The sequence below is a fragment of the Pipistrellus hanaki genome (genome assembly GCF_964339955.1).
Source record: "Pipistrellus hanaki genome assembly, chromosome: 5".
NCBI classification, from domain to species: domain Eukaryota; kingdom Metazoa; phylum Chordata; class Mammalia; order Chiroptera; family Vespertilionidae; genus Pipistrellus; species Pipistrellus hanaki.
In genome coordinates this window covers 18,776,031-18,803,442 of record NC_140507.1, presented here as the reverse complement: position 1 = coordinate 18,803,442, position 27,412 = coordinate 18,776,031, and the positions used below count along the sequence as shown (strand labels likewise).

At 57.7% G+C, this 27,412-nt stretch overlaps 1 protein-coding gene across 3 annotated transcripts in view; it reads left to right on the top strand.

Moving 5' to 3' along the window:
• The window catches only part of SYNPO (synaptopodin), a 34,446-nt gene extending 7,408 nt beyond the window's left edge, over positions 1 to 27,038 (top strand). For 2 of the 3 annotated variants that reach the window (XM_084884040.1, XM_084884042.1), the window contains exons 2-3: positions 16,924 to 19,265; positions 24,367 to 27,038. In XM_084884040.1, the coding sequence (XP_084740166.1) occupies positions 16,924 to 19,265; positions 24,367 to 25,050 (3,026 nt within the window). In that variant the 3' untranslated portion in view covers positions 25,051 to 27,038. Of the gene's footprint in view, positions 1 to 11,678; positions 11,901 to 16,923; positions 19,266 to 24,366 lie in introns of those variants that run through there. The other variant, XM_084884041.1, reaches the window with a different exon arrangement.
• The last annotated feature ends 374 nt before the right edge of the window (positions 27,039 to 27,412 follow it).

Genomic DNA, 27,412 nt, shown 5'->3' with positions numbered 1-27,412 from the left:
CTTCCCAAAAGCAAGATGTTTGCTGCTGTGCCACCTGGTTCCCACTTTGCAGGCCCCTGCCCTCCGACCCCTACCCCACCACTCCCAAACTAGTACCCAAATTAAATGGTTGGAATCAGCATTTACATGGTTAAAATAAGTCTTTAACTCTTTCCCTCCCTTGTTAGCTGTTGCCCTTCCCCTACAGTGAACAGAAAGAAAAAGACCCTGCCCTAGCTGATTTGACTCAGTGGATAGATCTTCGGCCTGAGGACAGAAGAGTCCTGGGTCCAATTTCAGTCAAGGGCACATGCCCAGGTTGTGGGCTTGATCCTCAGTAAGGGGTGTGCAGGAGGCAGCGGATCAATGATTCTCTCTCATCATTGATGTTTATCTCTCTCTCTCTCTCTCTCTCTCTCTCCCTCTCCCTTCCTCCCTGAAAATCAACAACAACAAAATTTTTTTAAAGAAAAAGGCCCTGTGACACCAGGTGCCTGGTTCCCAACTGATCCCTAGCTCCTTCAGTCATCATTTTACCTAATCTCCCCATTTTAGAGTTGTGGAGACTGAGGCTGGAGAGGGGAGGAGATTTGTCCAGGGTGATTCTGTGAGTAGAGGGCAGCAGAGCTGCCTTTCCTTGGAACAGAGCTGCTTTTTTTTTTTTTTTTAATCTTTTTTAATTAAAAAAATGTTTTTATTGATTTTAGAGAGAAAGGAAAGGAGAGGGGGAGAGAGAGAAACATCAATGGGAGAGAGAAACATCTATCGGTTGCCTCCTGCATGCACCCTGATGGGGGATGGAACCACAGCCTGGGCATGTGCCCTGACCAGGAATCAGACCTGTGACCTTTTGGTGCACAGGACAATGCTCCAACCAACTGAGCCACCCAGCCAGGGCCGAGCTGCTGCTTGATAAGTGGGAGGGGGCACATATGGCAGAGGAGCCTTCTCTCCATCTCCTCTTCACCCCACCCCACCCCGAGGACCAGCTCCGTGGTGGGCATGCACCCCCAGGCCCTGCATCCATCCCCCTGAGCCCGCGTCACAGCTCTGGGAGGCAGGCTGAGCAGGGGTCAGCACGCTCCCTCCGCCTGCCAGGCTGTCACCCACAAGGCCCCGCTCACCTCCAGCCCAGGGGCCTGGCCCGGGAGGCACCTTTTCCTTCAGAGCAGCTCCCAGGCTTCCAGACATGAGCTCATCGGAGCTGCTGATGCCAGGAAGGGAGGGACTGAGGGGGAAGCAGATTGGGGCACTGCGGGCCCCCGGGGAAGTGGAGGGGTGCTGCTGTGGAGGACTTGCAGGCCCTGCCCCCCCCCCCCCAATGTAGTGTGGCAACAGGGAGTCAACAGGGATGGGGATGGGGACAGCCTTCAATGCAGCAACCTAGGTGCTAGCCACTTGCTTGCTGTTTGACCTTGGGTGAATCCCTTCCTCTCTACGGAACTCAGTGTCCCTGGCTGGGGGTGGGGGTGGGGGGTGGGGGGTGGGGTGGCGGTTAGGTGGTTAGGCAGGCATGGAGTTGCAGTCAGGCCCCTGCCCTCAGGAAGCTACATTTAAATTGGGGAGATGGTTAAGAAAAAGGGAAGCCAGGAAAAAGCAGCAAGGTGGTTTCAGACAGATACAAGAGGCACCATGCAGAGTAAGCCATGCCGCTGAGATGGAGAGGGGCTGCTTCGTGTTGGTGGTTAGAAGGGAAGGGCTCTCTCTGGAGGGGCGTCGGAGCAGAGGCCTGGGTGTTATCCGAAGGTGTGGTCGTGGCTGGCTCGTGGCGGAGGCAGGACCGGAACTTGGGTCTAGGAACGGGAGGGATTTGGTTGGGAGAAAGTGTTTCTGAGGGTGGTGAAAGGTCTGAGCTGGGAACTGCAGGTAGGAGGGGGCGGGGCATCGGCTGCGGCTGTGAAAAGCCTTCACTCCCCTGGGCTTCGGACTGCAGGCAGACCCCCCACCCAAAGGAGCCGGGGCCGCGATCTGGTCCCACGGGTGGCTGGGCCCTGTTGAGTTGGCCCAGTGTGTGTGTGAGCGCAGAGTCCTCTGTGAACTGTCCCGGAGGAGGAGGAGTCCATGTGGGGACAGCCTCCCGGCCCTGTAATTCCAGAGGCTTACAAAAGCCCTCTCTCTCCAGAATGAAATCTTTACCAACTGGCCCCGGCCTGAAATTCCACCATCCTCGCTTCATCTTTTCCACTCGGTGAGGCAGCGCTGCCGAGCAGTGTGTGACCCCACGCTACCCTGCCCTGCGGCCCCGGGCTGCTACCGAGGGGCCAGATTCCATCTGCTCCTGTTCCACCGGCTTCCCCCGCCACCGCGAGGCTCCCGCCTGACCCCGAGGGAGATGCGGGGAGACCGGGGCTTGTTATGTAACCTCTCAGCCTCCTGTTCTCTCATCTAGGAGATGCAAACAATAATTGATCTTATCTTGCACTGTTGCTCTGAAAATTAAATAAGTGAATACATGCTAAAAAAAAAAAAAAAAAAAAAGAGACCCACCCTATTACTTATTAAATAGTAGTATTATCATGTCTCGATCTCTGTTAAAATAGGAAGCCCTTGAGGAGATGGACACTCGCTCAAGACTCCTATCTCGGTTTAAATTACTTCTTGGCGCTGGGCCGGGAACAGGTTTTGCGGCTGGGAGGACGGGCAGGGCCCGTGGAGAGGGCCTGGCCCGCACTTCAGGAATGGCTGCCGAGCCTCGCCGTCTTCGCTCACTGGCTCGTGCTCTCGGACAAGTGGCTGTGCTTCCTCTGAGCCTCGGGCCTCTGCTCGGAGCCGCTGAGAAAGGGGCTAAGAAGGAGATGTGGGGGCCGTGGGGGTCAGCAGGAGGGGCCATCCAAGGGAGGCTGACGAGCCCCACAGGCAGGAGAGTGGGCTGAGCCGAGACTCGCATTCACCCTCTGGAGGAACGTCTCTTAGGGATGACGCGTGTTCGGAAGACAAGAGCCGGCGCTCTGGAACGATAGTTCATGGTTAGGGTAATGGACTTTGTGCCAGGGGTGTTCCAATTTCTTTACATGTCAACAACACGTGAGGTAAAGTCCTGGGGTTCTGAGCTCGGCCCTGGAGCCCGCCTCTCTCCCCCCTCTCCTCCTCCCTCAGGAGTGGGTCAGGGAGGATCAGGTGTGCCTGGCAGTGCTGTGGGCCTGGGAGGCCCTGCCAGGGCCTCATGAGTGGGCGTCATTGTTGTGGTGGAGCTTGGGTGGATCCCGTGGAGTCTGGCGAGCCTCCCGTCACTGTACCCATGGGGGAAACTGAGGTCAGAGAGTCCAGGGACAGGCCCGAGGTCATAAGCAGGAGGCACCCTTATTCTCTGGGTCCCCTGTCCTGCCCCCGGCTGCCATAGTACTTATGGGCACTATGGGGCGTGGGACTTGGGGACCCAGCCACCCATCCCCAAGGGGGGCCTGGCCTCAGTGAAGATTCCTACTGCGGTCCCGTTGGGAGGGCACATGGGTTGGGGGATGGGAAGGGTGCTGATGAAAAAATAGACTGTCACGCGCACGGAGAGCCAGCATGCTGCCACCCAGCCTGTGCCAGCTGGCTCCCCCGTGCCCAGCTGCCAGGTCCCACTCAGGGTTCCCGCTGGGGCCCCACCCACCCCACCCCATCCCACCCTGGCTCTGGGCCTGAGGCTAAATGCTCCCAGCCATCCTCTCCTCTGCCTCCCCCACCCCTGCCCAGCCTCCAGGCAGATGGTGCCCTCACCCAGCCTGGGTGGGCCCGAACCTCAGCTGTTGGCGTTAAGCTGTTCCCCGGGGGGTCTGGCATCACCACACACTGGCTGTATGGCCTTGAACGAGGCCCTTTCCCTCGCTGAGCCTCAAGCGAGGACAGAGGAACGCCACCAGTGAAAGCTCTCTACAGCGTTCAGAAGGTTTCTCCGGCCCCGCCTCTCACACAGACCCACCAGCAGGGCCTTAGCCGCAGTCAGAGAGGCCACGTGACCTGGGCCGCTCAGTGCAGGGTGGCAGGGCAGAGCGAGGGCTGTGTGCCCGGATAATCTTGCAAATCCAGGTCCTGTACAACTTCTCCTGGGAAAGCGAGGTCACTTGAAACCACAGAGGTGAGGGCTTTGCAGTAGTAACGTGAGCAGTGTTTTTATTCATTTATTCCCTTATTCAGCCAACAGGTATTTATTGAGGCCCAGCTACGGCGTGGGGGCAGAGACATAGCAGAGAAATGACGACCGAGGTCCCTGCCCTGTGGGGGCTGCTTAGGATCAGACGAGGCAGACGGATGCTAAAACAAATAACGATGGAATTACCACTCTGATGGGAGTCTGGAGGAGAGGCGGAGGGTGCGGTGGCAGAGGAATGTGGCCTCCGAGGGCAGACAAGCCCTCCCTAGACCTGGAGACAGACCAGAAGGGACAAACAGAGGGGTGAGGGGAGGAAGGGGCCTAGGCAAGAGCAGCAGCCAGTGCAAAGGCCCTGGGATGAGAGGTGCCTGGCCACTGTCTGAGCATTGGAAGGAAGGCCAGTGTGGCTGAGGGGGAAGCACCCTCAGAGGAGCAGGGATGGGGTGGGTTGTGTGTGTGTGTGTGTGTGTGTGTGTGTGTGTGTGTGTGTGTGAAGGAACAGTGGGCTGCACAGAAAAAAAAAATAGCATCAAAAGCTATAGAGTCTTCCCCTCTCTCCAAAGTTTTACTTATGAAACCCACTCTGTATGTATTCACCACCTGATGAGGGAGCAGGAGGAGGTGGAGGGGCGGGTTGGAGGATTGGGCTTCTTTAGAACGGGAGTCCGGAGGGAGGGGAAGATAAACCGCTCTAGTGGGAGAAGAGGGGGGCGGGCTCCATCTCCTCAGGCCCTGCCCTCGTCCCTTGAGAGCCCCTGACCACGAGCCTCGAAGAGCAGTTCAGCTCTGACCTGGTCCCCTGTCTCACGGGTTTGGGAAGATGAGCTTGGAGGGAGGTCCAGAGCCCAGCGACCGCCTTCCCTGCTTGTCCCTGACTCGATGTCCTGCTCTCTGCGCCGTGGGATCCCTGAAAGGGTAGCCAGGGCTATTCTTAGCGGAACGAGTGGCCGCGGGAGAACATTATTTATGCCTCTGAGTCACAGGATTACGTTCAGGGCTCCCGGACACAGCCTCCCCCGTCACGGCCTTGGCAGGTGCGGGCGCTTCCCCGGAGCCGCAGCCCCTCCCTTCCGGCCCCGACCGGCCCTGCGCAGTGCCTGCAGCCCCCACGCTGGGAAGTGGGTCACGAAATACAACGGTAAGCAGGACTAGCAGAGAGCGGCTTTGGCGATATCGTGTCTTCGTGCATCAGCACATTCTTATGGAGCATGTGTCACATGGGGTGGGTGTGGGAACACTGGTAAATGAGAGAGCACCCCTGCCTTCCAGGGGCTCGCTCCAGCCTGTGAGTTCGTGGTGTTCCATCGTCACAGAAGCGTGGGTGCTGGGCCTGACACCCACTGTGCTGGGTGCTTTGCACATGAGACCCGGTCCTCCCACTCACCCTGCGGGGTAGGAAGTAGGAGGCCCGTTTACAGAAGAGGAAACCGAGGCTGGCACAGAAGGAGCGTTTCGGATCAAATGGCAGATGTGGAGGTGGGGCTTTGGGAACGCCCTGCACTGCCCAGGGAGGGGGTCCTTAGGACTGAAAGGGCACTAACTGGGTGGGGTGGCCCCCGTTCTCTGAGAACCTTGAGTTGTTGAAGTCATGTGTGTGCAGATTTTTTGTAAACCTGGAGTGAAAGGTCAGGTACGCCCAGGGCAGGAAGTCAGAACCATATGGGATGAGGTGGTGAGGCCAGAGGGGGCACATCTCAGGCGGCCGAGCCAAAGACCTGCCTTCTGCAAGGCGCCCTGGGCCTGCTCTGCGTCAGCCTTCTGGTCTGGAAAGTTCTGTAACTATTCCTGCTCTGCTTCCGCCTCTGACGGATGTGTCGGTGCTATGAGACCATTAAAATGTCGTGCGTGTTGAAGGGCTAGTATATAATCAGTGGCTATATTTATGTACAAAATCTATTTTCAAGTGCATTTTTTGTTATGATTTGCTTACAAACACGTTTATAAAATCGTGGGCTCTAAAGCCCAGTGGTCCCCAACCTGACCACTTCAGAACCCTCCCGGGAGGCTGTGCACACGCGCATACCGAGGTGCTGGGTCTGGGGCGGAGCCCAGGAGTCTGCATTTGGGGCACACTCCCTGATGCATTCTGCGGGGTTCTGATTCGGGCTGGATCGGGAACGGCACTTGCCTGAGGCCTCACAACGAGTTGGAGACTTACATCCAGGCCTGCAGCTCCCAGTCCAGCCCTTTCCTCCTGCTCTTCAGCTGCCCCGAGCATCCAACGATGAAGCCAGAGATGACGGCAATGAGCAGTGATGGTGGGAGCAGCTGGGAGCATTTACAGTGCTGAGCTAGGCATGTTACATGGCTTATCCGTTTCATTGCAGGCGTGTTAGAAAAGGGGACATTTTCCACAGCAACAGGGACATCTGAGCATGAGGCGCAGATAGTAACGCACCCTGGGAAAAGGGAACCGTGCCTGAGGCACAAACATGCTGGAGAATCGCATATGAAACCACACCGTGGATCTCTCACCATCCTCCATAGCCTGTGCCCTCCAGGCAGGGGTGGTCCGGTAACTCATTCACCTGGAGACAGGGCAGTCTGGCAGGAGGGGGACAGCTGTGCCCGCCCACAAGGTGTGCACCTGCTGCGTGTGCATCCATGCCAGTCCGCCGCCTGAGCACCTGTGTGTCTCCACGTGCACACCTGTGGGTGCTCAGTGCACACACATTCGTGTGGTTATGTTCTGCGTGCGTGTGTGTGTGTGTGTGTGTGTGTGTGTGTGTGTGCACACTCTGCTTCGTGTAGTGCAGGGGGGAACCAAGCAGCACCTCTGTTTGTGGGCATGTGTGCAGGGGAGCATGTGCTGCCTCTGGCCAGCTCACGGCAGCATAGAGAAGCTACTGAGAATGCATGTGTGCTGCAGGTTGTGTGTGTATGTGTGTGTGTGTGTGTGTGTGTGTGTACAAATGGTAGCAATGCAGGCGATCCCTGAGATCCCAAAGGGCAGAGAGAGAAGGGCCATTCGAGAATCTGTTTTCCTCACTTGTGTCCGACCTCCACATGACGTGCACCATCCTCACACCTGCCCGGTGAGCGCCTGCCCCGGTACCTTAGCACCGGCTGTTCCCTCTGCCGGCTCTCCTCCCCTAGACGTGCATATGCTTCCTTCCCTCTCGCCTTCTTCACTTCTTCCCTCAGATGTGACGTCGCAGTGATGTGTTGCACACCACGCCTCCATTTACCGCCAGTCCCTGCTCCATCTTTCTTTATAGCATTTACCACCTGATTGTGTGTCAAATATTTATCTTGCTCCCCTAGTAGAGTGCAAGCAGGGATTGCCTGTCCCTCATCATGGCTGTGAGCAGTGCCCAGCTGGTGTGCGATAAGTAGTGGCCGATGACAGAGTCTGGGCACCACCTAACTTACTGGTTCTCTTTAGCTTGTCTAATGTTTGTTACTGAGAGATCCACGTTTACATCTCCCTGAGCAGCAATGTACCGTTCACAGGATCGGTGTGTTTATTATGCTCCTTTCCCAATACACAAGTGAAATCTACGTGACTAATAAGGTTTTCATGATCAGGGTACCTCCTGTGTCCTTCGCTTCCACTAGCGGTGTGGGAGCACCCCACTCCAGGAACCACTGGTCCAGGCCAGTCCCTTCTTAGAACGCTCGAACAAACGAAGCCCAAAGGCTCAGGAATCAGTCCAGGGTCGCACCCAGACTGTGGCAGGACGCACGCTGGAGCCAACTCTCCTGACCTCCAGTCTGCCTTCCCTTTGCCGCTGGAGGGCCGAGGGGCCGGTGGGGCCGGGTGAGTCAGCCTCTCCGCTGGCACAGACTTCTGCTGGAGGGGAGCCAGACATGCTGGTAATTAGTAAATGGCATGGGGCATGGCGGGGTCAGCAGCCTCCGCACGCCCTCTGGGCTGCAGGGCGGTGTACCCGGGGATGGGAGCCGACCTGGCCGCACCTTCCCTCCCAGGAGTCCTGGACCCGCACATCTAGCGGGAAGCAGACCTGGCATTCAAACCCTGTCCTCTCTGCCTCAGCATAGTGGGTGGACGGTGATGCTGGGGTCCCCTGGCAGAGAGGATTCTGGGGGATGAAGGGATGAGGATGAGGGTAGTTGTGCTGTGCCTGATTGGGCTGAGCAGGAAAGGGAGACCAGACCCAGAGAGGACTGGAGACAGACAGACAGACAGACAGACAGAGCCCTTCCCTGGTGTACAGAGCTATACAGAGGTGGGTTGTGCAAAAGGCTGAAGTGACATCCCTTTCAGGAGTGCACAGTGCTATACACTACAGAAATGTCTTCATTTAGTTTGCTCAGCAGTGGGTCTGACGAGCAGAGACTATCGCCCCTGTGTGCTGGCGAGGAAGCGGGGGCTCAGAGAGGGGAAGGGATTTACTAGCGGCTGCACAGCATGCCTTGGGAACAGGCTGCACTCTGGTTGGATGTAGTGATTGAGGGCTGTCGGGGGGAGGGCAGGCCCGCTGCATGGACATGGGAGGGAGAAATGGAGTGGAAACTGCCAACTACTCACTGGGCAAATAGCCTTGGTGAACCCCCAGATCTTCCTGCGCCCCCGTTTTCTCACCTGTGCAGTGAGTGTCACGGAACTCCCCTTTTACAAACTGTGAGACCGAACAACATGATACAGGAATGACAGCGCTGAGACAAACAGCCTGAGCATAAGCAGCATTCTGAGTAATACAAGTGACATTTGCCTGGCGCCTGACAAGTGTGCCTACCAAGGCCACCTGCCATGGCCGAGGGGCGGATTCCCGGCGAGCTGAGACCCCAAGAGAGTGAGCACAGCCTGGAGGAGCCTCCAGGGTCGGAGCTGGTGGGGGAGGAAGTAGACAGGGGAGGGGTTGCTGGTGAGGACACCTTCTGTGCAGAAGAGGCAGACACAGCCTCAGCCCAGGTCCGGTTCCCTCCACTGTTTACCCTGTGCTGGGCGCTGGGCGCTGCTGGGCACTACGACTCCAGCCAGCGTGCCTGGGGCTGGGGCGTCATTGCCATTCCTCCTGCGTTCTTCTCCCGGGCTATTTATTTTTCTGCGAGGAAGGAATGTGGGGAATTTACCACAGGGCGCTGGCCTCCGCTCTTGGCTGCTGGGAGGCTCTTCCCTAAGAGGGAAGCAGCCGAGACAGACGGCTAAGGCTGCGGAGGTGGAAGCAGAGGCGGCGGAGGGTCCCAGCTGAATCAGTGGCCCTGGGCGGTGGGGAGGTTATGTAACACGCCCCCCCCCCCCCCCAGAGTCTTGGGGCAGCCAGCTCAGTGCTTCTGGCCTCTGGGCACGATGAGCCCTAAAGTCAGAGCTCCCAGGGAACTCTGCGGGGCCCAACCCATTCACCCTCAGCCTCTGGCAACCCCCGGTGCGCTCCTCTGCAAGGGGCCCTTCTGTGCCCCTGGCCTTGGTTTGGGAGGTGGGAGACTCAAGGAGATTGCCTTGAGCCTTCCAGCCTCTGCTGGGCCGCCCCGTTATTGGGAATGCCTCTACATCTCCATCTTTCAAGACGGAGGGCATATGCCACCCCCTCCAGGAAGACCTCCCAGGTTGCTTCATCCTAACTCCTCTCACTCTTGAGGCTCTAGATTCTCCCAGCACTTAGTGGAATATTCTGCCTCTTAGGTCTAACACGGTGGTTTAAGGTCTCATCTCCCTCTTCACCCCACAGACGTGTTACTCCCCCGGTCTCTCCGCTTTCCCCATGAGCCACCCTCCAGATCTCTGATGTGGACTCTAGACAATCTGGGATCCAGATGAATCGAGGATTCATCTCCCCGGATGAGTGGATTTGGGCGGTGAGAGTGCTCATCCTCCAGTCATTTATCTAGTCAACACTTGGCTATTAAGCCCTCGCGGGGGGGACAGCCTCTGCCGAGCGCGGGGCGTTCAGAGAAGATGGAGCCCAGCTGCAGCCCAAGCTGCCCCAGGGCCCGGAGCGGGAGCTGCATCTTTGTACAGAGCCCAGCGTGTGCCAGGCCCTGGGCTGGGGGCGAGGCCCAGCGCTGCCCCTGGCAGAGGCAGGGTTTAAGGGCAAGCGTCCCTTCCCCTACCGCCACCCCTAGCCAGCTCACCGCCTCTTTTGTCTCCAGCTTAAGTGTTTCCTCTGGAAGGGAGGTGTGGCAGGGAGCGCCTGGGGCGGCTGGCTCAGCAGGGCTGGACTGGGAGGTGGGGGTGGGGGGGCCCAGGTTGGGCTCTGGGTGAACCAGCCCTTTCCAGTTTGCTGTGCACCTGGAGCTGGGCCTGCCTCTCTCTGCGGACCATTTCCAAGTCCCTGAGAATCGAATTGTAGATTAACGTTTAGGTCAGAGGGGAAGGCAGGAGGGCCATGGTGGGCCCCACAGCAGGGTCCTGATGGGCCACGGGGAACAGAGCGTGTGGCCCGTGGGGATAGCTGCCAGCCAAGGCCGCAGCCAGCGTGGGAGCCACTGTCTTCAGTTCCCCCCAAACCACCCACTGTCCGCAGAGAGGCATCGGGAGCTGGGCACAGCCTCCTTCCCCTCAGCCTTGGTTTTGGGCTTTCTCAACCTGTCGTTTCTGCCAGGGAGTCCTCCCGCTCTGAGGCCCATAGGCCAGGTGGAGCAGAAGAGCACTGGTCTAGGAATCGGAAAGGATTGACAAGGGCTTCCTGGAGGAAGTGGCAGTTGAGCTGGGCCTGGGGCAGTGGGTGAGGAGTGAGTGTGCCTCGCGGGCAGAACTCTTCAGGAGGAGGTGTCCAGGCTTGGGATCAGTGAGGTCCCTCGCTGGCTGCAGGGCCTGGGGTGAGTTTGCTAATTATCCGGACCTCGTTTCCTCCACTGTCCAATGGCGTAAGGGAGCTTCCCTTATGACCTGCAGTGACGACTCGATGAGAAAATACAGGCTCGACCCTTAGCTTGGCAGCAGCTGGTGCTCCCCACGCATTGGCTGTCGTCATCCTCATCTCTGGGAGCACCATGGAAGGTGGGGGGCAGGGGAGCAACAGCGGTGACACAGTGGGGGGGGCCCTGCAGTCTGTGGGCAAAATTAGATTCAGACCCAGATCGCTGCAAAGCCAGACATTGGAAGGAGGCAGCCTGGCCTGGACCTGACCCTGGGCCAGCCTGGGTTTGAATCCCTGGAGCAAGCTGCTGGCCGCCCTGAGCCGTTTCTCCTCTGGCCCAGGGATGGGGGCCTGGGACTCCATGGGTGGCTGGGAATGAAGCGAGGGCCTGGCCTGTGGTGAGCACACCCTGAAGGGCAGCTTTCCGTAAAATGAAGAATGTGCGAAGCGATGAGGTAACTGAGAGCTGCCGATAAAGCTCTGGGGGGCCAGGGGGAGTTTTGGGGAGGCTGGTGGCATTTGGGATGGGTGGGAAGGCCGGGGATGGAGCGAGGAGGATGAGACAGAGAAGGGCTCCCCGGGGAGGTGTCTGTGCAAACCCCGCGGCAGAGGCAGGGACTCCCGGGGCGGGTGTGGGAGCCACAGGCCATCGGACCGCTCCCGCCACTGCGAGGGCACCGGGAGCCAGGCACACGCTCCCGGCAGCTCTGACGTCAGGGGCTCTGCATGCCACCGGGAGGGCTTGCCACTGGATCCTCCGCGTCCTGGGGAGGCAGGAGAGAGCCGGGCGGGGAGCCGGGCGGGGGACGATGAATCTGGCCCGTGGAGTGGGTAGATTGACGGGGGAAGAGATTGGGGGTGGAGGGGCCGTTTAAAAGGCTGTTGCAAAATCGGTTTTCCTGATAAAGAGCGGGCTGAGTCATGTGTGGAGGAGAGAAGCACATCCAGCTCCTCCGCGCTGCTGGCGATGTGGGATCCTCTCCCCGGCAGCGAGGCCGTTGGCTGCCGTTCCCAGAGGCTGTGAGAGCCGAGGCCGGCTCCGCACCGGAGGGGAACCGGGCCGCAGGGAAGACCAGGCCACAGTGAGTAAGAGGAGCTCTCGGAGGGCCTTCGTGGTTTGGGGCGAGTGGGTTAGGGCATAGGGCACCCCTCTCTGGTCTCAGTTCCCCTCTGGGCACCCCTCTGGGAGAGGCCAGGCTGGAGCTGGCTCTGGGGCTCCCCACCCTTGTTCTAGGCATCTCTTCTGTCCTGGCAGTCCCTCCCTCCGTAGCATGAACTATCCTGAGCGGTCTGGCCGGCTGCCGGGACTGTCAGGTTGCACTCACCAGGGCTTTGGCAGGGATGGGGAACTCTCCAGAGGATGACGGCTGTGTCATTTCCTCCTTTCAGCGGGAGGATGTGGGGCAGGGGCTGGCAAGGTGGCCAGACCATTACTCAGCCCGGTTCATCTTCCTGCCCCCAGCGGAGCCAGAGGTGGTGCGGCGGCCAGCCATTGGTCCCTTCCGGACTCCGGCAGGGGGGCCGTTTACCCGGCCTGTTTACCTGTCCCCTTGCCAAGCCTCCCGGGCAGCCAGAGTGGGCTGCCTTCAGCCAGTCTCTGTTCCCACCTCCTGCGCCCGTCCCACCGGGGAGGATACTCCCATGGACGGCAGCATGTGAAGAGACATTTCCTTGAATTCTCTCCCTGTCCTGACCTTCTGCTCTGGCCTCCCTTCCCCTGCCCCACCTCCCTCCTTCGGGTCCTTTGTGCAGACAGGCCTGACAGTGGACAGAGCAGGCTGCTGTCTGCAGAGATGCCGAGGGGGGAGGGCATCGCCCTGCCTGAACACAGTTAGAACTCAGGACTCGGACCCCAACACACATCCTTCCCAACCTCGTCTCTCATGTCCCAGCAACCATTTCTGCCTCAGCTCTTCTCCCAAGAGGAAGAAGGGGGAGAAAGCCAGAGTCGTTCCTGGCAGCTGACCATGCAGGGGAGAGGGCACTGCCAGGGCACTGCTGGTGAGATGAGGAAACAGAGGGTTTGAGGGCCTGGAGCCTCTGCCCGCTCCTCCCCCTGCAGTCAGGGTCTGGAAGGCAGAGTGGTTAAGAAATGAGACTCAGCAGCCTGACTCTGAGTTCTGAATCTCAGCTCTACTCCTTACAAGCTGTATGACCCTGGGCAGGTCTCTCTGACCTCTGATTTCATCTGCAAACTGGGAAGAATAACAGTATTCTCTCTGGGGGACTGTGGGAAAGACTGAAAAGACGAGTACAAAGGGCATAGCACAGCACCTGGGCTGTAGGAAGGGCTCAGTAATGACAACCCCATTGCATCCTCATTCTCATGCGTGCTCAGGGCTTCCTGTTCGCCTCCCCAACTTGGGGTTTGAATCCTGGTGGATCCTGGTCCTTGCCCCCTGCTTCCCTCCGGCAGCCCTTCCTCATGCCTGCCCTCACCCCGTCCTCTCCTAAGGCCCGTCCTCAGAGCTCCTGCTCCATTGTCCAGGTGGGCCTTTCAGGGGCCAGTGCCCAGCCTGGCCGTGCAGAGCACAGAGAAGAGGGGAGGGCGCTGTTGTGATTCACACAGGTGCAGGTCTTACCGTACCAAGCAGATTGGGGGCTCAGTGAAGTGCCCTTCTGACACCAGGGAGCGCAGGCTTGGGCCCAGTGGCTGGGCACTGCCGGGGGTGGCTGTTCCCCGGTCTGAGGAATTCTGGATGGAGCTGCCTCCCTGGTGCCCTGCCCTGGGGACTCTGGGTGCCGGGAGCTGGCCTGGCCCCTTCTTTCAGCTTTGTTTATGCAGGGTGGCAAAACTCATCTGGATTGCTAGCTGGGTCTGGTTCAAGCCTTCTGCTACATTCCTTTTCCATGGAGTCACTGTGGGCTGGGGTGGAGGGCACGGGAGCTCATTAGAGGCTGGGCTTTCTCAGCCCCTGGCCTTGTCTGCCATGCTCCTCTTGTCCCGAGACAACGGGGGGGGGGGGGGGGGGGGGGGCCCTCTTCGTCTCCCTGGGGGCAGCCCAGGTCCTGGCCCACCGCCTGCTCTGCAGCCCTCCCCTCTCTAAGCCGCCCAGGCCAGCTTATCCCCCCGAGGGCCTTCCTGCCCCACCAGCTGAGGACTTTCTAAATCCATGGCCTTTGGAGCAGCCTGGGGACAGGACTGAAGCAGGGAAGTGGGAGGGGCGAGTTCAGGGTCGATTGGAGCCCCGGTTGTTCAAATTGACACGCTTTCTGAGCCTCGCCCTGAGGGAACCTGCCAGCCAGAAGGGCTGGTGCTCTCGGGAGTCACGCAGAGCCAGGGCTGAGCCAGCTCCCCTCCTTCCCGGCTCCCCTCGCTGAACCTCGTTTTCTCATCACTGAAGAGTGGGTAGCAATAGTTGGTGCTTCATAGGGTTGTCGTGGGAGTGAAATAGGTCAGCCCGTGTAAAGCACACGTGTAGGCACACAGGAAGAGCCGGTGTCAGTGACGGTGGCTGCCATTGTGTCCTAAGAAGCGTGAGTGGGACTGGACACGTTGACCGGACCCTGTCTGTGAACCTCTGCAGGGCTGGAGAGACGAAGCGTTGTCTCTGGGCTGCGTTCGGGGGCAGAAGTTAATGTGAGGAGCAGCTTTCCAGCTGAGGAGTATCTGTAGGCGGAAGGCACCTCTTCAGGGTAGTGAGCTCCATGTCCATTGAGTGTGTAAAGAGAGGTGTGTACCCTCAGGGGCATGGCTTTAGGGAAGCAGGAACTGGACCCGGTGACAGCCATCTCTGAGACTCTGTAATCTGGGGCAATAATCCCTGCCCCCTGCCCCGAGAATGCTGGAATCCCCTGCTGTGTGGCCTTAGGCCGCCGCCTCTCTCAGGACCCTGGTCTGTGGAGTAACTTTCCTTTGCTAGAACCACCTCTGACCCCTCCAGGGAGAAGAGTGGGTCCCCGATTCCACGTCATCCAGGGTAGCCCGAGCCCTCCCCCACACACCCTGGCTTTATCCCCTTCTCAGTGAGGAACTGGCTCCGAGAGGTGCAGTGACTTGCCTAGGTCACACAGCTAGCACGTGGCAGAGCCTGGATCTGGGCACGAGGCCTGGTTTCTAAGCAGAACAGAGGAGGTGGGCGCTGCATGAGCCGAGCAACCTCTCAGGGCCCACCTAACCTCCCCCAGGTGGGCGCAGGCGTGTGTGGGGGGGTGTCTGTTGGGGTGATGGTGGTGGTGGGGGACCACATCCTGATGGGAAGAGGAAAGCAGGTTGGGGCCGGACAGCCTGTGGCTGCTGGGCCTGGTCCCAGTGAAACTGCTGTCTGCAGCCACTGCTGTGTGTGGCGTCCCTGCTGGGGGTTCTCCCTGCACCCCTCATCTGTTAAAATGGGGGTGGGGTGAAACTGCCCCTCTGGAAGGGCCCTTCTAGCTCTGAGAGTCCCTGAGTTCTGGGCTTCGCTGGCAGGATACCTAGGAACACTGTCCCGGGACACTCACTCAGCATGTCACGGCCAGTACTAATGAGGGCAAGGGAGAGGAAAGGCCAGGTCACATTCCTCCAGAACTAATTAGCTCCCACAGTGGGGGTGGGGTGGGTGGGGAGGAATTTTCTCAGCCACTGAGTGAGCTGCTAATCCTGCCTGTCCCCTCCACCTGTCCATCGGCCCGTTTGTTCGTGCACCCATTTGTTTAGTCATTGTTCAAGAGCATAAATTGAGCACCGACTGTGTGCCAGGTGGGCAGTGGGGATATACAGAGAAATGGTTGCAGATTAATAGGGGTCTGACTACAGCCTGCCCCCTGACCTCAGGCCCTGGGCTCTAGCTCCAGATTGAACCTGAGCCCTGTTGACTGTGCTCCGACAATGTCCCAAAGGGACTTTTTCAAATAAGCATGGGCTGTGGACCCAAAGGGACCTGTTCTGACTCCAGCTCTGCCACCCTTTGCTGTGACTTTGGGTGAGTTATTTACAAGTCTCCAGACCTCACTTTCTGCTTCTGTAGAACAGGGGCCAGGAATGCTTGTCCCCTGGTGTTCCTGTGAGGATAACATGAAGCAATGCAATGTTCCATTCGAGTTGCTGCTGAAATTAGCCCCATTTATTACTTTTATATTACAGTATGAGAATTTAAAAATAATTGTTTACACGAAAGTGGGAAGAAACTGTGCAAGGACATAGAAGAAACCAATGACAGTTGTTACCTGACTTGTGATGGGGCGCTCGGGGTGGAGAGATGCTTTTCACTGTGTACTTTTTGTCTTTGAACACTATGTACTTTTTTATATTTTAATTTTTTTTTTTTTGGATCATGTGAATGTATTGCCTGTTCTAAAAGGAGAAGTGTTAGTGTTCATGCTAATGACTATGCTATGGGCTTGGCAGTGTAAAGGCCCTAAGAAAGGCACGAGAGCGTGTCCCGGGCTCATTGTGCATTCAGTCGTGCTTGCTGAGCGCCCAGGCTCTGTGCTAGGGGCAGGGTTAGAAAGCTGAACCAGCCAAGCAAGGTCACTGTCACCTTAGAGTTTAGTGGAAGGGGGGGAGGCAGACAGTAAACAAGGAAACAGATAAAGAAGATAATTGTGAATTGTGGTGAATGCCATGAAGAAAATAAAAAAGAGGTGGGATAGAAAAGGAGAGGGCTGGTTACAGGAAAAGGCCCCTCCAGAGAGGTGACAATAAGTCCTGAATAGTAAGAAGAAGCCCACCTGGAATGCCGCCTGGGAGAAGATCATTCCAAGCAGAGGGAACAGCAAGTGCAAAGGCCCTGGGGCAGGAACAAACTTGGCATTTTCAGCAAATAGAAAGCCAGCAGGGCAGAGCCTAGTGAGAGAGAGGGAGGAGTCAGGCTACAGAGGGGCCAGGACTGTTAGCGTGAAGCGTTCTCCCGAGTGTGCCTGAGAACTGGATCAGCAACCTGCGGGCTCCAACTGAGGGGCTGGCTGATCCTGATATGGTCCTCAGGGCAGGTTTACACAGCTGGTGGTGTGTGGGCTGGGCCAGGGATCTTTATGAGGAGAGAAACAGGGAGTAAAGATCAAGATGCCGGAGGAAGAGGTCATCTGTGGGAGGGGGTCACGGTGACTGTCTGTTCGTCTGTCTATTGTGCACCCCTGTGGCTCTGCATTCCCGTTTGCTAACCCGGCCTCCGTCCCTCCCCGCAGCGTTGGGCCGGAGCACAAGCCTCACCGAGAAGGACCTGAAAGAGGCCAAGGCGCGGAGCCAGCAGATCGCAGCCCAGCTGACCACCCCTCCCAGCTCTAACTCCCGAGGCGTCCAGCTCTTCAACAGGCGCCGGCAGAGGGTGAACGAGTTCACCTTGGAGAGCCACGGCCGGCGGGCACAGAAGCCCAGCCAGGAGTCCCCGAGAGCGCCCTCCCGCAGCCCCACAGGCCATGCCCCAGGGCTCAGCCTGAGTCCCGCCTCGCTTCCCGAGCCAGGCCCTCCGAGGAGCCCCCCCGGCCAGAGCCCTGACCCAGGGGTCCCCGGTCACAGCATGGAGGGGTGCTCAGAGGAAGCCAGCCTGCTGCGGCACCTGGAGAAGGTGGCCAGTGAGGAGGAAGAGGTGCCCCTGGTGGTCTATTTAAAGGAGAACGCAGCCTTGCTGACGGCCAATGGGCTCCACCTGTCCCAGAACCGAGAGACCCAGAAGAGTCCACCCACTCCGCCTCCAGCTGAGGTCCACAGCCCAGCTCCGGATGTCAACCAAAACCTGGCCTCCCCTAGTGCCACACTCATCACACCAGCTTCTAACGAGAGCCACAACCCGCCAGCCACAGATGTCAACCAGAACCCGGCAGCGGCCGGCACCCCTCAGAGCCTGCCGTTCTCTAGCCGTCAGCACAATTCCTCGGAGGCTCAGCTCCCAGCGCCCGGCACAGTGCCAGACTCTACACCCAGCACCCAGGGCGCCGGCGGGCAACCCCGGGAGCAGGTGAGACCCAGCACACTCCTAACCGACAAGGCGTCAGCGCCAGCCGCCAGCGGCACCTTCCCCAGAGACGCGGCTCCCAGCTCCGGGTCCCCGGGCCCAGGCTTCATGTCCAGCTCCCTGCTCGTCGATGTCCAGCCCGGCGCCCCAGAGGTGTCAGCAGGACAGGAGACACCGGGGCGGGCAGCGGCCACCACGCCCACCACGCCCACCAAGATGTACAGCGAGGTCCACCTCACGCTGGCCAAGCCCGCGTCCGTGGTCAACAGGACGGCCAGGCCCTTTGGGAGCCAGGCACCAGGAGGCACTGGCCCAATGGAGCGGAGCCCCATGGTGGAGAGAAGACATCTCGGGGGGAAGGCCCCGGCTTCCCAGCCCCCCAGCATGGCCGACAGGAGCCCTCGGCCTCAGAGACACGCCATGTCCCACAGCCCCATGGTGGAGAGGCGGCCTGTGGCACAGCGCAGCCCCGCCCTGGAGAGACGCCCCGTGGGGAACTTCACCCCACCCCCCACGTACGCCGAGACCTTGTCCACGGCCCCCCAGGCTTCCCGGGTGAGGTCTCCCCCCTCTTACTCCGCCTTGTACCCAAGCTCTGACTCCAAGCCTTCCCACGTGAAAGGCCAGGCGGTTCCCGCCGGCAAGACGGGGATTTTGGAGGAGTCCATGGCCCGGAGGGGCAGCCGGAAATCCATGTTCACCTTCGTGGAGAAGCCCAAGGTGACGCCAAACCCAGACCTGCTGGATCTGGTGCAGACAGCCGACGAGAAGCGGAGGCAGAGGGACCAGGGGGAGGCCGGCGGGGAGGAGGAGCCCTTCGCGCTGGGGGCCGAGGCCTCCAACTTCCAGCAGGAGCCGGCGGCACCCAGGGACAGGGACAGCCCCACCGCGGCCGAGAACGCTGTCCCCGAGTGGGCCTCCTGCCTCAAGTCCCCGCGCATACAGGCCAAGCCGAAGCCCAAACCCAACCAGAACCTGTCCGAGGCCTCGGGGAAAGGGGCAGAGCTCTACGCCCGCCGCCAGTCCCGCATGGAGAAGTACGTCATCGAGTCCTCGGGCCACGCCGAGCTGGCCCGCTGCCCTTCGCCCACCATGTCCCTGCCCTCGTCCTGGAAGTACTCCCCCGGCAGCCTCCGCGTGGCCTCCCGAAGCCCGGCGCGGACCCCGCCCGCCTCCCTCTACCACGGCTACCTGCCTGAGAACGGGGTCCTGCGCCCGGAGCCCACCAAGCAGCCGCCCTACCAGCTGCGGCCCTCGCTCTTTGTCCTCTCCCCCATCAAGGAGCCAACCAAGGCCTCGCCGAGAGCCGCCTCACCCGCCAAGCCGAGCTCTCTGGACCTGGCGCCCAGCCTGCCCAAGGCGACCGTCCCGCGGTCACCAGCCCTGCCCCGGCCCTCCCGCTCCTCGCCAGGCCTCTACACAGCCTCGGGCCAGGACGGCCTGCAGCCCACTGCCATGAGCCCCACCTACAGCAGCGACATCTCCCCCGTGTCTCCCTCCAGAGCCTGGTCTCCCCGCGCTAAGCAGGCCCCCAGGCCCTCCTTCAACACCCGGAATGTCGGGATCGAGGCTCAGGTGTGGAAGCCTTCCTTCTGCTTCAAGTAACGGACCCACAGGGATCCCACTGCCTGTCGGGGCCCCACCTCTGAGGGCAGGATGGAAAGCAGTGTGGCAGGAAATGGCACAGGGCTGAGAGTGAGGAGTACGGGGACTCGGGGCTCAAGGGCTGATGCTGCTACGGCCAGCTTTGTGACTGACGCTGGGCAAGTCCCTCCCCTCTCTGAGTTGCAGCTGCCAGTTCCCTGCTCGGAGGGTGGTTGGACTCCATGTCAGAGGGATAGGAAGCCTGCTGACGGGCGGGAGGAGGGTCGTGGAGGCAGGCGCCAATGAGGCTGGGGCTTCCTCTGGCCTCTGTGAGCTATCGGGACGCCGGCGTCTTGCTGGGGAATGGCCCGGAAGGGGACTTCACACGGGCTTCTGGAGCAAACACCCTGCCAGAGCCTGTGGGACAGCGGGGCCACCCTCATGTGGCCCAGCTCCTGGCACCTTTCTACCTGTTGCTGGATTCTTACTCCACGGTTCTGTCTCTTCCACCTCTGCCTTCTGGACACGGTTTCCTCTCCGCTGCTTCAGAGAGCTTTGCCTCGGCCTCCACATTCTCTCCTGCTGGATGAAGACTTAGCCCACTGCTGTCTGACGCTTTTCTCCTGCCCTCTGTCAGCTGCCTCCATGCCTCTCCAAACATCTGGCTCCACTTAAGGGACAGCTAAAGCAGCTCATCCCAGACCTCCACCCTGGTTCCACCTGGCTTGCCCTCACTGCTCTGGGGTAGGGGAGGTCCCAGGGAACCCCTGAGGGACAGAGAGCCCTGTAGAAGGCTGTGCAGCGAGGAGAGAGTCCCCTGGCAATGCATCTGATGGCTGTTTTGGCTGCAACCTCAGCCAAGATGTGCCTGACTGAAAGCAGCCATCTCCATTCAGTGGGAGAGAGGCAGGAGAGGAGGGTCTGGTCCATCTCAGCCTCTCATTTGCTGAGTGACTTTGGCCAAGTCACTTTCCCGCCCTGGGCCTCAGTTTTCTCAGTTACACAATGAAGGCTCCACCAGGTGTGTCTGTCTGTGTGGGCTGAGAGACAGGCTGGTGCTTTGGGAGAAAGGCCTTGTAAGTGATGACAGTGCCCTGGGAGGAGAGGGAAGGAGATGGGCAGTTGCTGTAGGACAGATGGAGATAGGACAGATGGAGATGAGATGTTTGCAAGGTGGTTCTGGGGAGGGTGTGGCTGGAATGAGCTGCTGGAGGAGCCGAGAGATCAGAAGCCTAGACTGGAATGGCTCAGGGGCAGGATTGCTGGGGCAAGGGCTGGGGCGGGAGCACACAGCTCAGGGAGATGGGACGGAGGAGACTTTAAGGATCTGAGGAAAAGGCTGGAACGTAAGAGTTGACTCCATGTGTACCTTTGGGTCTCAGTTTCCCCATAGTAGTATGAGCACTTTACCACCTCTGAAAGCTTTATGTGCTGCAGCTCCCCAACACCAGGCTTTGTGGGGGGTGAGAGAATACAGAGGCAAGAGGCAGAATTCAGATGGAAGATTCCCAAGGCTGGGGCCCGAGCACCACCCACTGACTCTTTTCCAGCCCTATTTCTGGGCTCCCCGTGGGGAGAGGGGTGGTGGAGGCGGTGCCCATGCTGGGCTGAGCCTGCCGTTTTCCTGAGCTCCGGGCTCATCTCCATGGGAACGGGGTGCCTTCCCAGTGAGTTCATTCTGCCCAGAATGCAGGGGCATGCATGGGGAGCCTTGAGTGAGCTCAGCAGCTCCATGCAGCCCCCTCTCAGGACAGAGTGAGGCGCCTGCCCTAGACCCGCTCCCTTGACCCTGGAAGAGCCCACCCTCCATCCTGCAACGCCTGCGGCCAGGCTGGCCAAGCTCTTACCCACTTTGTCTTCTCTCTTGTTCTCAATACACTCTGCCTCAACTCTGTCTCGCTTCCTTTCTTCCATGCTCTCCGGCTGGTGGTCAGGGTTGTCTCTCTCCTCCCTGATTCCGACCTGGGAAGTGGGATGGGACTGTTCAGTTATGTGTGAACATGTGGTGTGTCTCCTGTGCTGCCTGCATCTGCTGTGTGTCTGGATCAGCCATGGGCACACACAGATGTGTGCTGGCTTGGAAGCAAGGTGCCCTCTCTCTTCCCCAGAAGTCAGAACCCAATGGACAGCACATTCCTCTGTTTTCTCCTTCCTCAGAGTTTGGCTAAAAAGACTGTAGAACCTGGGGGAAATCCACAACCTCTTACAGTTCAGGTTGGTTTGAGCTCTTTAAAAGTGGAATTGAAATGCCAGAGCATACATTTTCCTGTTCCCTCGGGTCCCCTTCTCCTCTCCCTACAATGTAAATCTGGCCATTTCCCACGCTCACCACCACCTGCCTCCAGATAACACCAAATTTCTGCCCCTGGTGGAGAGGAACATCCTGCCATCGAGAGTCAGAACTGGATTCCAGTCCCAGATCTGCACCCGACTTGTGTGTGACCTTAGACAACCCTTCCTACCCCTGGGCCTCAGTTTCCCCTTCCATGCAATGGAAGAACCTCAGAAGGCAGTTTGGGAGCTAGGTCTGGTCTCAGTTCCTGTCTGACTTTGCTCTCCTCATGCCTGCACCCCACTCATGTGCCCTGCTTTGGGGCTGGTGCTGGGTTAAGTGATGCACTTTGTGAATTTCCACTCAAGTGCTTTTCAAAAGTAGTTTTGGTATATACAGAAATTCAGGGTGCATTGAGATCTTTGCCAGAAAGTGAACAGCTCTGATTTCCTGCAGCCTTTTTGTATTATGCATCTTCCCCCTCCGCCCAAACACACACACACACACACACACACACACACACACACACAGTCAGTCAGTATCCAGCCATGGCAATTCCGATGAGGTCAGGCTCTGGCCCACCTCCAAACGAGGAGGAGCTGCTCACCACTGCCCCCAACATTCCAATACAAGCCGTTATTCCTTCCACTTGCTGGCCCCAGCTTTCCCCCTGTGGCCACCAAAGGCAGAGACAACCCTTAGAGAGTTCAGACAATTACCTCAGCTCCCCCTGCCTCAGACTACTCTTCTGGCTAAAGAGCCCTGGTTGCTCGGCCTCAATGCGTGTTGATGGGCTTTGATCATGAACTCTTGGCCCCGCTTCCCTGAGCTGGGCTGACAGCAAGCTTCCTGGGATGTTGCACAGACAGAGCAGCTCCCAGCGTCTCTGGCTAATGTAAAAACAACTCTGATCCTGGGAGTATAAGGGGTGGATCCCATGCCGGGCTTTAACTTTCTTACTGGGTGACTGAGGCCCAGGGTCACTCCAGCATTACCATCCCATGAAGAACTGTTCAGACTGCTGTACAAACTGCCATCAAGAGTCAGAACTGGATTCTAGTTCCATATCTGCACCTGACTCCTATGTGACCTTAGACAACCCCTTCCCACCCCTGGGCCTTTTTCTCCTTCCACGCAAAAGGCTCAAATTCTAGCCGCTACATTGGGGAAAATCGATACTTTATGTCCATTGTTTGCTTTTGATTGGGATAAATTCGATTCTTGATCAGATGAGAGGTTGAAGGGCTTGGATGTGGCTGACAGAATTAGAGAATGGATGTATGAGATATTGAGTAGGAGGCACTGAATGGACTGGCTAGTTCTGGACTCTGAGGGATGATTGGTGGTGAATTTGGATTGGATTGAAGCCTGAGTGGACTGGTTTATTGCTGGGATCTGATTGGATGAACAAATTGATTTAGCAAATCCATGCTGGGGAAGGATCCCCACTCCCTACACTTTCGTATCAGTTCAGACTGTTTAAGCATGATATAGCCTTCAAGCAGCAGTTTCTCTCTCTCTCTCTCTCTCTCTCTCTCTCTCTCTCTCTCTCTCACACACACACACACACACACACACACACACACACTCTATCTAGTGGGCAGAACATACTGGATAGTTACTTACATCTTTGAACTTCATCTTCACCACTGGAAAATGGGTGTGATAATGCCAGCTATGTCACCAGTCTGTTGTGAGAATCTAATGAGAGACAAAAGATGAGACTGAGCCTTGTAGACTGGAAAGTCCCTAAGCAGGCAGGAAATAAATATGATAGTATAATTTATAAGCTTAAAGATGTCCACACTACCCACCTCATGTCAAAAGAAGTCCAGTGAGGGGAGCATGCTGTCTAGAAAGGAATGACACAACTTCCTTTTGTGTTTCCATCTGTCAGTGGGAACTTCCTTCCTGCTCAAGATGTTCAAGGAAAAATGAGAAGGCGACCATGGCAACATGGCAATGAGCTGGGGCTGAGAGAGTCTTTGCCTAAGCCCAACCTTAATAATAATAATAATAAATGTTTAATTTTAGAATAGATAATACATCCATATGGTTCAAAAATCTAAACTTACATAAAAAGTAGCACATAAAGCCTTATTCCCACCCCTGTGGCGGTGTGCTTTGCCCCACTCACCCCATTTCCTAACGAACCACTTTGGTTAGTTTCATGTGAATCCTCCCAGTATTTCTTTATGATGAATGACATCTAGTGAGCACTTTCTTTCTCCCAGGAAATCACATGTAATACTCTTTACATTGGTCATCTCATTTAATTCTCACAACAACCCTATGGGGTACATGCTAATATTAGACCCCCATTTTACAGAGAAGGAAACTGAAGTCCAGGTTTCCAGTTGCCCAAGTTCATTCAGTAAGTATAGGGGTCTGTCTCCAAAGGAGAGTTCCTAACCACTAGTCACCTGCCTCCCTGTTAAGTGCAGGGGCACGCAGTGTGGGCTTTTTCTTTTAAATAAATATATTTTTATTGAGTTCAGAGGAGAAAGGAGAGGGAGAGAGAAACATCAATGATAATGATTGATTGGCTGCCTCCTGCATGCCCCCCACTGGAGATCCAGCCAGCAACTCAGGCACGTGCCCTTGACTGGATTCGAACCTGGGACCCTTCAATCCGCAGGCTGGCGCAGGGCCAGCGTGGGCTTTTTCAAGCATCTGGGCTGAGAATGGGGGCATGTACGTTTTTAGTCGCTGGCTTTCCTAACTATAACACGGACAAATTAAACTCGGTCCCTTCCAAAATCCCGGCATGGAGGACCCCAACACTAACGCTTGCCCCCACCCTCTCTGCTCTCTTCACAGGACCGCCGCGAGAGCCTGCCCACCTCCCCGCCCTGGACGCCGAGTGCGTCCCGGCCCCCCAGCAGCCTGGACGGCTGGGTGAGCCCACGGCCCTGGGAGCCCGGCCGCGGGGGCAGCATGAGCAGCCCCCCGCCGCTGCCTCCGCCGCCGCCCATGTCCCCCTCGTGGAGCGAGCGCTCGGTATCCCCGCTGCGACTTGAGACACGACCTGAGACGGAGGTGCGGCCCCCCAGCCGCCAACTGCAGGCTCTGCTGGCCCGAAACATAATCAACGCGGCCCGGCGCAAGAGCGCCTCCCCGAGGCCGGCGGGCGCCGAGAGCCTGCGGCCCTTCTCCCCGCCCAGGGCGCCGCTGCCGCCGCCGCCACCACCGCGCATGCGCTCGCCGCAGCCTGCCCGGCCCGGCCCAGTGGCTACCTTTGGGGCCACGTTCGCCCCAATCCCGCGGAGCCCGCTGCTGGCCGGGCCCTCGCCCTGCGCCAGCCCCCGCAGCCCGCCCCCCGCACCGTCCAGGCCCTTCCCCTATCGCCGCTCGCCCACGGACTCTGATGTGTCCCTTGACTCCGAGGACTCCGGGGCGAAGTCGCCTGGCATCCTGGGCTACAACATCTGTCCCCGTGGGTGGAATGGGAGCCTGAGGCTCAAGCGTGGCAGCCTCCCCACTGAGGCCTCCTGCACCACCTAAAGCCTCCCGCTTCCCATCCCGGGAGGGCCGAGCTGGAAGAGATCTTAGGAGAGATCAACCTTAGGAGATCTCCGCACCACATCCCCAAAAGATCTGGCCTGTTTGGACAGCCCCCGAGGGGGTCAGGGGCCAGAGCTCTGGGCTTGGAGTAGTGATCCAAGCTTGAGTTCTAGCTCTAACAATATCATTCAATCCCTGTGCGAACCTGGGAAAGACCCTTCCTCTGACCCTCAGCTTTTCCAATGAGGCTTTGACCAAAGCAATCTCCAAAAGTCTAAATGCCACACACACACACACACCCCTTGGGCCCTGGAAGAGTTGCTGCGTTCCAGGGTTCCATACTCCTCCCTTCCTTCCTGGCTCTGCTCTTTGGAGTCAGGCAAATGAGCGGTATGTTCAGAAGGTCCTAGGCCTATGTTCCCTGTCCAGGTCCTGGCTTGACCATCCTCCTTCCTGGCTCCAAGTCCCAGGCAGTAGCAGCTGTTTTCCATCCCTGCCCAGACAAGCTCTATTTTTACCACCGTGACCTTTAGTGAGGTCTCTCAGGCCAGCTCAAGGTGCCCCGCTCCTCTGGAGAGAAAAGGCAGGAAGAGCCCTCCTCCCAGCCCCTCATGCTTTTCTCCATCCCAGCTTAAACTGCAGCCCAAGAAGAGAGCTCTACAGCCATGATTTCCCCCAGGCCCAGGTCTTAGGCCTCTAGGAATGCTATAGGTGCCTCCAACCCATCTATCCCTTCCGGGCCCTTTCACAGCAGCCCTTTCAAAGCTGAGCCCTTTCAGAATTGGCATGGAGCTCTCTGCTAGCCTGTGGCTTTACCTGAGAGCCCTGAGTTTGAGGTTGACCATGTGGAAAGAGGGAAGCAAAGATTTCCTTGTTAGAGGATGTATGCAAGCAGTGGCCAGGATGCACAAAGATTCTAGTAGAAAATGGATTGGCTCAGATGACCTCTGAAGGCTCTTCCAGTCCTGAAATGCATTCCACAGCATTAGAAAGGGAAGGAGAGTACGGGCGGAGAATTGGCTGGGCAGAATTCAGGGACAGGTGAGCTTGGGTGGGTGAGTGAGAAGTTAGACCAGAGCCAACCTGTTTCTGGTTTCTTAGGAAGCACCCACTCTTCAGTTCCAGGCCCCAGAATCCATATCATAGCCAGATGGGTGGGCACTGTTCTATCTATCTCTTTCCCATTGTACTCTGGCCTTGCTAGTACCCGGTGCCCAGTGACCTTGTGGAACCTGGCAGCAGGCTCTAGCATGCCCCTTAAATCCTGGTGGCTCTGATTCTAATCCCCAGAGAGAAATGGGGAGGAACTGGCTAAGTTCCATAGTTTCCAGAGCTGGCTGGTGATGCCCTCTAGAGGTTCAGGATATTTACTTTAGGATATTAAGGGTGGGGTGTTAGAATTGGCTGAAGATCAGAGATGTGTAGGTGAAAGGATACCAGGATGTTGCTAAAGATGAAGGATAGAGTGTAATTGTGAGTTAGGGGTAGACTTACCCTAACCCAAACTCACTTGTTAGACCTGGAACCCTTAAGTGAAGCTAGGAGAAGCCGGGGATCAGGATGTGACTAGGGTGCTCTACAATAAAGAAGTGATCCCAGAGGGTTCCTAGAGAATAAGGATTGGGAACACAAACTCTGTTGGTGGGAAGATGAGGAGGTCAATGATGAGTGACCACATTTACCAAAGTCGTCACCTGCTTCAGGGTCCCTTGTAACATAGAAGCCAAACTAAGGCCTGTTTCAAAGAAGAGACATTATTAGGCCACTGGCTGAGGAAGTGGCATAGAACATCTACTTCTCCCTGCATATACACAAAGAGCCAGCAGGAGGCAGCCTTGGAAAGCTGCAGTTCTGTCTGGTTCTTCCCTTGCTTCACTGCCTTCTCCCCCATCTTCTCCTCTAACCCACTAGAGATTGCCTGTGTCCCGTCTCTTGTCTCCTATAGAATTCAGCTCTGGCCCTAAATAAATGCTTCCTGAATCCTTTTGCCGCCTGGGTCATTTTCATCTGTGTCTAAAGCCCTTTCTCCCCAACCATGGGACAGTCCATGGGACTTAGGGTGGATGAGAATGTCTGATGCACATGGGATGGGAACTTGAGAAGTAGCATCCATGAGAAGAGGGAGGGAACAACATAAAAACTCCAGGCCATAGGAGATGTCACTAAGTTGAAGTCCTGGTTCTATTGTCACTAGCTAGGTGACGCAGGGTAAACCCATTCCTTTCTCTTTAGGCCTCAGCTTCCCTGTCTGTGCAATGCATGAGCTGGGCTAGCTGATGTCTCAGGGTGGTATTGCCCAGCCCTGACCACAGGCACTGTCACTGGAGTGTGCAGGGCCAAGCTGGGGCAGGGCCCAGTGCTC